Source organism: Rhinatrema bivittatum, chromosome 7 (assembly GCF_901001135.1).
Source record: "Rhinatrema bivittatum chromosome 7, aRhiBiv1.1, whole genome shotgun sequence".
In the NCBI taxonomy this organism is placed as follows: Eukaryota; Metazoa; Chordata; class Amphibia; order Gymnophiona; family Rhinatrematidae; genus Rhinatrema; species Rhinatrema bivittatum.
This window is the reverse complement of record NC_042621.1, coordinates 130781010-130793662: the sequence shown is the minus strand read 5'-3', so window position 1 is coordinate 130793662 and position 12653 is coordinate 130781010. Positions and strand designations below refer to the sequence as shown.

General features: G+C 45.1%; 1 protein-coding gene across 2 annotated transcripts in view; it reads left to right on the top strand.

Moving 5' to 3' along the window:
• Window positions 1–12653, top strand: part of LOC115095454 (zinc finger protein 2-like) — a 109875-nt gene that overhangs the window by 20861 nt on the left and 76361 nt on the right. For both annotated transcript variants that reach the window (XM_029609131.1, XM_029609130.1), the window contains one exon: window positions 11706–11834. In XM_029609131.1, the coding sequence (XP_029464991.1) occupies window positions 11706–11834 (129 nt within the window). The remainder of the gene's footprint in view (window positions 1–11705; window positions 11835–12653) is intronic.

Here is a 12653-nt window from a genome sequence, read left to right as displayed (position 1 = left end):
CTCCCTCTGGTGAGGGGGAGATCAGTAAGGATCCTGTCAGGCACTGCGACAACTATGCCCTACATAAATAGCCAAGGAGGTACCAAGGGCCGGGCGGGCACATTGGAAGCCCAGGAGCTGTCTGCTGGGCGGAACTGCGCATGGAGAGGTTTGCAGCCTCCCACGTCGCAGGCGTGGACAACGTTTAAGTGGTTTTCCTGACCTGGCACCAGCTAGATCCCAGAGAAAGCTTTACGCTGGTTATGCCACAAGTGGTGTGAGCCGTGCATGGTTTTGTTGGCAACTTTCCTCAATGCCAAGGTCCCAAAATTCTGCAGTCGGCGGATGTTCTGCTGTACATTTTTTCCACTGTGGCCGTTAGTCGGCATGGTGATGTGTCACATTGAAGGCCATCCTCGTAGCTCCAGAATGGCCGCGGCAGCTGTGGTTTACAGTCTGGTCAACCTAACGGTGGTCGGTCTTTTGAGATTACATCTCCTGTGTAAGGACCCCATTTGTTTGAATGAGTTGGATTGCCTTGTCTAGCGACCTGGCTTTTGAGAGGGAGCAGCTAAGGAATATGGGTTATTCAGATGCAGTGGTTGCTACTCTCTTGTAGTTCAGGAAAACCTTTATCTCCCTGGCTTATGTCAGGGTGTGTGGAATTTTTGAGTTTTGTTTTTCTACAGGATGTTCTCCTTAAGGGTTTATCCTTCAATTTCCTGTGAGTCCTGGTTATGGCTCTAGGCTGTTTTCGTGGTAAGCTTCAGGGAGCTGTCCTAGCTATGCATCCAGATGTAGTGCCTTTCTGAGGAGGGTGAAACATTTGCATCCTCCGGTCCGGAATCTGTGTCTTTCCTGGAGCCTGAACTTGGTTCTCAGGGGTCTGTGCATGTCTCCGTTTGAGTCTGTAAAGCAGGCAATGCTAAAGGAAATTTCCTCATGACTTTTTCTTCTGCTCGGCGGGTGTCGCCACTTCAGGACTAGTCAGCAGGGAGCCCTTCTTACGGATATCAGTCCCTGTGGTGCCCCTGAGTACGGTTCCCTCTTTTCTGCCCAAGGTGGTTTCATCTTTTTATTGGAATCAGTCCGTGGAGCTCCCTTCCTTTCCAGACTGAATTCCTCCACTCCTCGGTCCAAAGTGTTAAGTAGGTTGGACGTGAGACGGGCTCTGTTGCGTTACTTAGAGGTTACGAACAGTTTTCCGCTTGTTGGATCATCCCTTCGTGCTATGGAGTAGCCCCACTGGCTTCTAGGGCCAGTATTTTTTGGTGTTTGGAAGAGACTTATCAGCTCTGCATTCATTGCTTACGTTCGTCCGGTGCCGGCCAGTCTTCGGACACATCCTATCAGTTTTCAAGCGGCTTCCTGGGCCAAGTGGCAACAAGTTTCGCTGCAAGGAATCTGTTGAGCGGCTGCTTGTAAGTCTTTGCCCACTTTTACTAGGCATTCCCGTTTGGATGTCCAGGCCCCAGAGGCTATGGGGTTTGGAGAAGGTGTGCTTTGAGCAGTCCCATCCCACGTAGGGAAGCTTTGGTACATCCCAGGAGTCTGGACTGATCTGGATATGTACAGGGAAAGGAAAATTGATTCTTATCTGCTAAATTTTGTTTCTGTAGTACCACGGATCAGTCCAGATGCCCGCCCTTTGCAGGTTAGCAGGGGATGGAGAGTCCGCTCCATCGTTTTTGATTAGTTTCTCGGAGGATTTACTCTATCGAATGGCTCTGGTTCTGCTTTCACACAGCGCTCTCATGCGACCGGGGTTTTGAATGAGTTTGCAAGTTTTTATCTTCCCTCTGCTTGTTTAAAAACAAACAAACTGTTTATCATTAGTGTTTACTTGAAGATGGATTCATCTGGCTTGGGTACAGTTCAGTACTGAGGGACTGCAGGTGGCACCTCGACATAGGGCAGTGTCAGTCAAAAACTTCTCTGTCTCCATCTGCTGGCAGGGAGGCAAAACCCAGGAGTCTAGACTGATCCGTGGTACTACAGGAACAAAAATTTGCAGATAAGGACCAGTTTTCCTTTAGATGTGACTGTTGAGCCTCTGCTCAACAGTCACATCTAAAGGAAAACTGCTCCTAACCCCCTTCAGTCATTATTCTTATATGATATGTTTATTACTATTTTATCTGTCTCATTCTATGAGAGATGGTAATGTTTAATTCTGTATATCTCTTAGGGATGTGCAGAGGCTACATTTTCATTTTGTAGGTCACCTAAATTTGTTTGGTTCATTTATTTGTTCCATTTTTTTTTTGTTTTCTGTTAAAAGTTAATGGGGGAAGCAATGCAACCTACTTTGAGCTTCAAAATTGGGGGGTTCTCATCAATTCTAATGAAACTGGTGGCTGGACAGTAGTGGGAAGAGAACTCAAAGCACGAAGACTAAGGCAAAGTGGCACCAAAAGTGGCATGAATAGCCTAAGGCACCGTAAAGGGTCCAAAGGATACCATTAGTACGAGGAGTTCTGCAAAACACCATGAAAGGAGCAAAGCAGTAGCAAGAGTGGCAAGAGCACCCCCAAGTCTTCAAAAGGGGGCACCAGTTCCAGTGGCAGGATCCTCCAAAGGCAGCACGAGAGGGGCACAGTGGCCCCAAAAGTGACAAGAGCATCCTAAGGCACTAGAAAGAGGAAACAAAACCGCAAAGGTGGCAGAACCGCCCCCCCCCCCTCTCCAGGCACTGACAGAGGGACAAAGCAGCATAAAGGATGGCATTAAGATCCCAAAACAGCATAAGGTGCAAGAAGCCCTCCACAGTTGTAAGAACACCCTGAGATGTGTAGCCTGGGATTTGGCAGCAATGCTAAATGTAAGAAATACTCTCAAGGTGTAGCATAAGGGGTATAGCAGAAAGGAAGAGTGGCTGCAAAGAGTAGCATAAGGTGTACGACAGCCAGGCAGAGTAGCAGCAAGACCCCCCCCCCCCCGGAGGTGTAGTGGTAGAGGCATGGCAGTGGCAAATGTAGTATAGGGGGTATAGCAGCAGAGCAGAATGGTAGCAAGACCCACAAGGTGGTACCTCAGGGGTATGGCAGCAGAGCAGTGTTGCAGGAAGACCCCTAAGATGTATTGTCAGGAGCAGAGCAGCTTCACTTTGATTGATCCTCCATCTTGTCTACTTGCCCTGTTCTCCCGCATTGTCTCTATCCTGGGTACTGTGTCACTCAAGAATTTCTTGGTTGCTGTACTTAAACTAGTCTCACTGCAACACTTTTCAATGGGCCATAGACTTAAAACATAGTAATAATGGCAGATAAAGACCAAATGGGCCATCCAGCCTGCCCAGCAAGTTGCTTGTGGTAGTAACTGCCACTCTGTGCAGTTACCCCCATGCCTTCTGTTAAGGATAGTTTCTGCTGCTCCGTACAGGTTATCCCCTTTTACCTCTTTTTTTCATTTCCAACATCTAGTGTTTAGGGATTCACCGTATCTATCCTATGCCCTTTTGAAAACATTTACTGTTTTCATCCTTACCACCTCTTCCAAGAGGGCATTCCAGGCATCCATTACCCTTTCTGCAAAAAAATATTTCCTGATGTTGGTTTAGCGTTTTCTCCCCTGGAGTTTTTTTGTGACCCCTAATTATACAGTTTCCTTTCCAACAGAAAAGGTTTGAAGTTTGCCCATCATTAATTCCTTTCAGGTATGTAAAGATCTGAATCATATCTCCCCCGCACCTTCTCTCCTCCAGGGTGTATATATTTAGATCTTTCAGCCTCTCCTCATAAGTCTTCTGAATCAGACTCCACACCATTTAGGTCACCTTTCTCTGGACTGCTTCCATCCTTTCTCCATCTCTTTTGAGATATGGTCTCCAGAAACTGGACACAGTTCAGTTGGAAAACAAACGAATGAAACAAAACATTTTGTATAAATTTGTGTACACCCTCCATTTGTTTTGGAGGTCTTCAAATGAAACAAAAATGGTCTCGTTCATTGCTTTTTACCCATTCATTTCAAACAAATGCATATCCTGTGTCTGTTCCTGTATATGCATGAGTTGCTGTTCTGGTAATTTAGTAGTGACCAGTTCCATTAGAAAGGAGGAGGGTCATTTATCAGTTTCCTTATTATTTAGGTCTAGTGATATTAGCTGTGGCTGATTTGTTGTTGGTCCCTGTCTTCCACTTGGTTGTCAGTAATATGGATGTTTCTTATTATGTAAACTTTGTTTTCTGATGTACTGCTGCTGTAGGCCATATTATCACCCCTTCCTGTCATATTTCTCTTGGGATATGTAGATTGTAGGCCAGTGCCACCATGAGATATTGGCACATATTTTTAAGGGGAGGATTTCAGGCCTTATGCTTACTGATTCATTTTTTTGCATCCTTAATTGAGTTTTAGGTAAATCCTCTTTAAATTATTGATTAAAAAAAAATTCACTGGGTACCACAGGCCTTGGCAACTTTCCTTTCACTCTAGGTGCCATCCCCAAAACTTAGCAGCCAGTGCCTGAGAGCTCTTACAATCTCTCTGCTGTCCTCACCAAAGCTGAAGGGGGCGACATTGTGTTCCTCCTTCAGTGTGTGCTGCAGCTCTTTTAGGGCCTGATTTACTGAGGCTGTTTCCCATTCCATGTCTATGGGGGAGGGGGAGAAAGCTTAGTAAATCAGGCCACTTCCCCTCCTTCCTTGCAAATGTAGTGTCAGCTCAGCAGTGGGTTTTTTCCCCTTGATAGGTGAAGCAAAGAGGCAAATCACCTGAGGCATAGCTATCACCATGACCCAGGCCCCCCTACTAATTTCCCTCTCCCACAATCTCCCCTAACCTGTCTTTACCCGGTCTTTTTCTCTCAGCACCCCCCCCCCCCCCCCCCCCCCCACACACACACACTTCCCTTCATTCACTGTCAGTCGGCCTTCTCTCTCTCAGCCAACCCACCAGTCAGCTGTCACCCCATCTCCCCAGCTAGCTAACTCCAGTCACTTTTCCTCCAGCCAGTTATCCCCTCTCTTGCTGACTGTAGCTGCGGCTGCCATTAGAAGCCCAGCTGTGGAATTTGGGCACCACATGGCTGAAACTCATAGATGGACAGGGGTGATCAGTTTCCACAGTAGCAGCTGGAGCAGGCCTCAAAAATCCCAGGAAGCACCATGGAGACCTGCTTCCTGGATTTTTTGAGTTCTAGAAAAGAGATTGAGAGGGGATCTGATAGAAGTTAATAAAATCATGAATAGAGTGGTATGGGTCAGTATGAAATGGTTATATTGGGGGTCATTTTCAAAGGAGTTACGCATGTAAATGTGACATACTATCGTAGCAATTTTCAAAAGCTATTTACTCAAGTAAAGTGCACTTACTTGAGTAAATCCTATGGACAATTCAATGGCATATATTGTAGCAATTTTGAAAAGCCCACTTACTTGAGTAAAGTGTATTTACTCGAGCAAAAACCAGTTTTGCTCGAGTAAATGCTTTTTAAAATCTACCCCAAAGTCTTTCAAATAATACTGAAACCAAGGGAATACTCCATGAAACTAACAACCATAAAAATGTAAAATCATAGAAAGTGTTGTTTCACTTGGTGCACAGTCAAGCTGTGGAATGTGTTGCTGGAGGATTGGTCAAGGCATCTAACAATATTGGGTTTAAAAGAGGTTTGGACAAGTTCGTGAAAGAAAAATCCATAAACAGTTAGCCAGGTAGTCTTTGGATAGCCACTGATTATCCCTTTGAGTGAGGTACAAGAAATAGATCTACTTTTTGGGATCTGCTGGGTACTTGTGAGCTGAACCGTCAGAAACAGGATGCTGGGCTTGATGAAGCTTGGTCTGAGCCAGAATGACACATTTTATGTTCTTATATTGCTACCTGGAGGCCCATGTTTGTAAGCTCTATTTTATATTTATAGAGATCTCTCCTTTTCTGCATTGCCTCTCTGCTGAGGTCTTGGAATAATGTTTGCAGCTGTATGCACTTTGTCTGTACTTCTTTGTTTGCCTTATGTTGTATTCATTATGCTGCAAATGGAGAAGTTTACCTATAAACACACTCAGTTTTCATTTGCCTTCAGGTCGGGGGACAAAGTTTTTTCTGTGCACCTTTTTAAGTTCATAGACCTTTGTTTCTGTAGCAGATTTCGTCCACAAATTATTGTTCTGGCTTTTGGCTCTGTCAGGGATCCTGAAGATCTTGATTTGGAGGGCCTTTCCACGTTTTCTTTGTTTTCCACTTTGGAATTGTCACAAATATGAGCCCTTGGGCTGTGGCATGGTTGATGCAGCCTAGCAGGTGAACCCGCTAGGCTCATGCCACCAGCTGGAGGACACACCGTTACTGGGACTGGAGCTGGAGCTTCACCTGTACCAGGGTGAGAGCAGAGGGTTGCGACGTCATCCTGCGACCAGCCAAACGTTACAGGAATTTTAAAAGGAGATTTCTTTCAAGGGAGGAAATGACATCACAGACCAAAATAGCTGTGTAATCAGTCTGTGTGGCTCAGACTGCAAGATATAAGCTTTTTACTGCAGGACTGGAGTATTTGCCTCACTCCTTATAAGTTAATCAAATCTCTAATACATCTTGGGATGTCGAAATGTAGAAAAACAGCACAGATCAAAAGCTGTTTTGATAAAGAGAGCCAGCTGTGAGCAGAAGAACAGGCTTCTTCTGGCTCCGAGGGGGGAAGTGATGAAGAGGAGAAGCTGGTAAAAGCTCAGAAAGAGACAAGGAGGTCAGAACTGAAAACCTGGTTTCAGGAGTTAAAAAAGGATTTATCTGCTGTAAAGGGTGAAATTTTGGAAACAAATGCGGAGCTAAGAGGGAAGGTGATGGATATTGGGGCAAGGATCAGCGATCTTGAGCAGAGAGTAGAGGATCATCTGACCAGCTGATGGCTCTCCACAGAACATGGAATATCTGCAGATATTTAAAGGGGATCTGCTAGACAAAATTGATGATTTGGAAAACAGATTGAGGTGAAATAATGTGAGTATCAAGGGCCTTCTGGAGATAAGTGAGTTGGAAGACTGTTGCACTGTAATGCTGAGAATATGCAGTACCTTGCTGGGTAACAGCGATCAGCTCAGCCCGACCCACTGCAGATCTGTATTGAACAGGTGCACAGGGCCCTTGATCAAAGGAACAACTTGCCTCGGAATATTGTGGTCTGCTTTCATGACTTTCCCATAAAAGAGGAAAGTATGTCCAGGGGAACCGGATTATACCTTTTTATTCTAATCCTCACAAACCTTACTCCAGATTGGACTATCCTTTAATGCCTGAAGGGGTGTTTTCTAGGGTGAGTGAGGCCACAATAGGTATAATATCTATATCTGATCATGCATCAGTTTCAGTGGGGCTCGAATTGGTATCTCTCAGCATTCCCCGTTCTTGTGGCGGATGAACCCAGAACTTTAATGGATGAATCATTTCATGGGTATCTAAAAGACAGATGGGAGGATTATGTGTGGTCCAATTCTAATCCTGAAATCTCGGCATCTCTGCTCTGGGAGGCTTGTGAGGCAGTTATGTGAGGCCATATAATTGCATATGTGCTGCGGATAAAGAGAATTTAAAAAGCTGTTATTTTAAACCTAACTAAAACTTTGAAATCCTCCCAATTTCAACATATGGCTGACCTGTCCAAGCTAACTAAAATAAAGTAGATCAAGCTCGTGCTGCCCTAAACCGCCTTTTACATCAGAGGGCTGGGAAGTCTCTTTGATTCTTTCAATATCAGTTATACAGATTCGATAACAAGCTAAGAGGTCCTAGATCATGCATATCGGGTATTAGAGACAGTATTGGGGGACATAAACACTCGCTCTCAGATATTACAGAAATGGACGGATTTTAAATCAACCACGCGCATGTTATAAAATTGGTGCGTCCATGTGCGAGCACCGGGTAGCGCACGCACATTTTAAAATCTACCCTAAAGGTTTTAGGAATATTATTGAGATTTCTATAAACAAAAGGAAATGAATGTCGAGGCCCGAGAGAATGTTTGTTTTTTAATAAGAATTTCCATGGCCCAAAATTTCTCAAGAGCTAGAGGGGAAACTAAATGCACCAGTTCGTGATGGAGAGATCTTTTCAGTAATTCAGGGTCTTAAGCTCGGGAAAGCAGCAGGGGTTGACAGCCTTGGGACAGAATTTTATTATATTTTAAGATTCCCAGGGCTTTCTGTGCTGACCAAGTTCTACAGTGGGCTCGTAACTTCAGTCACTCTACCGCCTAGCATGAATCAGTCGGTGATTCTTGTTTTACCTAAAAAGAATAAGGACCCCTTAGAGGTTGGTTCTTATCGTCCCATCTCACTGATTAATGTAGATATGAAATTTTAGCTGCAGCGTTGGCTATAGACTAAATAAAATTCTCCCTCAAATGAAACATGCTGATCAAATGGGGTTTGTGAAAGGTTGCCACAGTGTAAAGAGTGTGCAACGATTAATTGCAGCACTTAGCGAAAAGCCCGGCTCGGAAGTGCTTATTCCTAGCTAAGACACGGAAAAAGTGTTGGATTCTTTATCATGGGATTTTATGTTCTGGGTGCTCACACAATGGGGCAGATCTTCAAACCTGCGTGCAGGCGTAGATTTGTTCGCGCAACCCGGCGCGAACAAATCTACACCCGATTTTATAACATGCCTACAGGACCAGTACCTTACTTTTCTCAGTGCTTATTGGAGCACGGCCTTGGAGGAGGAGATTGTCAGTGACTCTATGTCAAAGTATTTAAAAACACTCTATTCGGTTTTTACTGACTCTAGCCTGAGGGAAATGAAATTTAAGCTGCTTCATCATGCCTACATAAATGATGTCAAGAGGTTCCAGATGACGTTGGCTCCGTCCCCTATGTGATTAGAAGGCCAAGCAGCAAATGGATCTTTAATATGTCGTTTTCTGCAATGTAAAAAAATTAGATGCTTTTTGGGACAAAGTGTTGACATCTATCAGCAATGTACTGGTCTGATGATTCCAAAACCGGTAAGGCTTTATTACTTGGAATTATCGGAGTACCTGCACAAAAATGTAAGAAAGTAGAAAAGTGTGTACAGTTGGCCCTGTTGCTGGCATGCTGGCATACTTATCTTAACTTCTTGGACAGGAGGGGCAATGCCTACACTGGACCCCTAGTTTCTTAAAATGGTTCAGGTGATTCAGATGGAAAGGCTGGATACGAAGGCGGACAGGCGCAAGGTCACTGCCTAGGAGACCTTTTTTGAACATCTGTCCTCAGACCTCAGGCGTGGTTTATTTTCTACGGGTTATTCCACTAAATGGTGCCGCAGTTAAAATTCATGTAAGGGGGAGGGAGGCCGAGATATTTTGCTTGCTTGTATTCTAGCGTTTCCCAAGCCTTAAATACTACTTATATCTGTCTGTATTGTGTTTACGGGGATTCTTGGTCATTTTTATTATGGAAGAAGAAGGGAGGAAGTGGTAGGGGAGGGGGAGACGCGAGCTAAGGGAGGGGTTCTAGGAAGTGGGGGATGAATGCGAATGAATGGATGTTCGCGTGTAGTGTGCTTATCTTAGAAAGAATGTATAGGTTGGAAAAATAAAAAAGGAAAATGAGTGGAAGAGAGGTTGTCTGATCTATGTAAATCTCGGAAATGGGAATCATGGCGTTTACTAGGATAAAAGGGGTGTGAATTTATTGGTTAATATATAATATTTTTGTATTCATTGTTCTTGGAATTTTGTGAATGTTGTTATGTATGCCGTGGACTCTATATGCATGGTTACCTCTTTCAATAAAACATATTTTGCAAAAAAAAAATGAAAGAAGGCAAGGTCCAGAAGGCTGTGGTGGCCCCAGAGAGAAGGCAGGAAGTCAGCCTGAGCAAGGACTGCATGTATTTGATTGTGGTAAGATTGTCGAGGTAAGCGGCCTCTACGACACACTTTGGTTTTGCTTGTGTGGAGCCAGCTGGAGTTTGGCCTCCTTTTTGTACCCCTGGCTGTTTCCCAGCTTGTGGCTGCTCCTGAGCGACCACACCGCTGAGTCAGTGTTTGGCTTTTCCTTGTAAAATTCTGTAATCGCTTTTGATGGTTCTTCTTCATGTCCCTGGTTACCTATGCAATGCGTTGTTTGGGCCACTGATTTTTTTTTTCTGATTCTGGGCTGTATGTGAAATTGGGTGAGGGCACTTTTTACCTCTTTGGTTCCCTGCAGGCCCAGATTTAGGAATAAGCAACATAAGAACTTGCCCAGGGCACCATATTTTGAAGGCGCCAAGTACTTGGGCTGAAGAGGAGCCAGCTCTTGCTACTCTGGCTCTCCCTCTCCCCACTCTTAGGTCTCCGGGAAGTGGGGGGGAGGAGATCCCATCCTCCACTCCTGTTCTGCCTATGGCCATCAAAATCTTTTCAATCCAGCCCTGGTTCCATGACAGGAAGTCACGCCTCTTCCCAACAAAACTGAAAATTGACGCCACGTGCTCTGTGGTGGTTGGGCCTGCTTATAGCTATAACCATGTTTTGCAGCTTAACATCAGCCCTCTTGGAAGCCTGATCCAGCCCGGCTTGGAGACGGATTTAGGATTTTGCCAGCCCTGGGCACTGCTGCTGCTGTTGCAGCCCCCCTTTCCTGGTAAGGTCTGAGCTGTGGCAGCTCAGCAGTAGATTCTGTGGCGAAAATCGGAACATTGTGAAGCATTTTGGCAAAACATTTCTTTTATATTAAGTTGCAAAAACTAAGTAAATTTCCAACCTTGCTTGTGTCTGTTTAAATTATTTTCATTGGATGAGGAAAAAGGGGCCTTAAGGTCAGTACAGTGGTGATGTCTCGGGGGTGGGCAGAAGATAAGGAGAGGGTGAGACGGCCCGGAATGGGGTGAGTTGAAATTAAAAGGACTGGGGATAGGAAGAAGGAATATGAGAAGAAAAGAAGAATAAGAATTGAGGGAGGAGAAGGAAGAAAATATGGGATGGGGAAGATCGAGGAAAAGGGGAAGATCAGGAATCTAGGAAGGGAGGGAAGTTCTGGGCTTGAGAAAGGGGAAGAGGGGGTAGGATATGTTGGGGAGTGGGTTCCAGAATCTGGAGAGAAGGAAGGAAGGTTCCAAGATCTGGGGAATAGAATCTGAGATCAAGGGAGAATGAACCTGAATTGCAGTGGGAGGGCTGGGGGGTGGGGGGTGGGGGCGAGGATTAGGAAGTCCAGCTGAGCCACTCTTATCCCTCAGCCTCATATCTCACACCCAATGATTGTCATTCAGCCCCTCCTAACTTTTCTGGCTCACTCCCCTCCCCTCCCATCCTGTTCCTTGCAGGCTGCCTAGGGAGGGAGGGAGGGCCTGGATCAGGAAGCAGAGAGCTATTCAACACAGCTGGAAGTCAGCAAATCTTCACTAAGCCTGCTGCCCCCTAGAATTTTGCCACCCTAAGCACAGACCTAGTATGCCTATTGGTAAATCCAGGCCAGGCCATACTGCTGATATTAGTGTAGTAACCATGACCATACCTAAAGCTCCTTATGAGTGAGGAAACATTCCTGTCCCCTCCTTCATTTCTTGTATCCGATCACCGGCGTGATTAATGGCTCTTGAGGAATTGAGTAGCTCACCTCAGTGTTAAAATGATCAGGATACTGCTAAGTGATTTCTGATGATGATCAGGGCAGCAGCACCAAATTATTATTACCTCTGCACTGGTGGCAGTGCCAATGAAAGCAGCATAATTCTGAGCTGATTTGTGCTGATATTACAGCCTGTGGGGGTAACGTTTCTAAACATATTGCAACCATCTTTTCCCATAACAGGCTCCTCCAATGTCAAACCTGACATTTTAATCCAATTTAAACAAGAAGGATTAAAGACTGAGTCCCAAATATCTGAGGAAGAAGGAAACCTGCCCATGACAGACCCATGTGAGGAACCGCAGGAAGCAGGTGATGTAGCTTGGATTAAAGCGAGTGATGGCCTGATCTAAACATTTCTTATAGGAAAGAACCCTCTGGACCCGGTAGAGAATGACTGAAGCATTATAATCAAGGACTCTGTCTTCTATTCTTGTTGTGTGGATAATTTGTTCTATTTACATTTCTGCTTATTTTTTTTAATTTTCAGGTCTTTGTATTTTGCCTTTTCATTCCTTTCTTCTTCCTTTCGTCCTCTCATCCTCACCACCATTTCAATACAATGTTTTTCTTCCCATCGGCCCTTCCTTTTCTCCCTCTCCAATCTTTTACTCTCCTTCCATCTGCAGTCTCTGTTTTCTCCCTTCCCATATCTTTTTTTTTCTCCAGCTCCTGTCTCCCATCCTCTCTGAATATTTCATCCTTCCTTCCATCCCTCAGTGTTTCTGATCTGCCTCACTGCTGCCCCACCAGGCTTTCCCTTCCTCCCTCCCAGCAGTTTATAGTTTTTGTTTGTTTTCTGTGACGCCTGTGGTGCTGGCAGCTGGAGGGAAGGTGGCAGGATGACCCTCCATTGAAATCAGATGGAGAAAAGGAGGCAGGATGGCCCATAAAGGCAGCAGCAGGAGGGAGAGAGAGGTGGGACTCCACAGCAAATGAGATACTACACAGCAATTCTCATTACCCTGGTACTGTGAGCACCTGTGCGCTCCCGGTCATGGCTCCTTTTCATTGCTACAGAGGCTCCTAAGCTCCCTCCACCAGGACACTTAACATTTTCAGAGCACATAGGATCCTTTTAGCCAACTGTTGCTTTTCTTAAGACGATATCCAGGACTTAAAAAGCTGAAG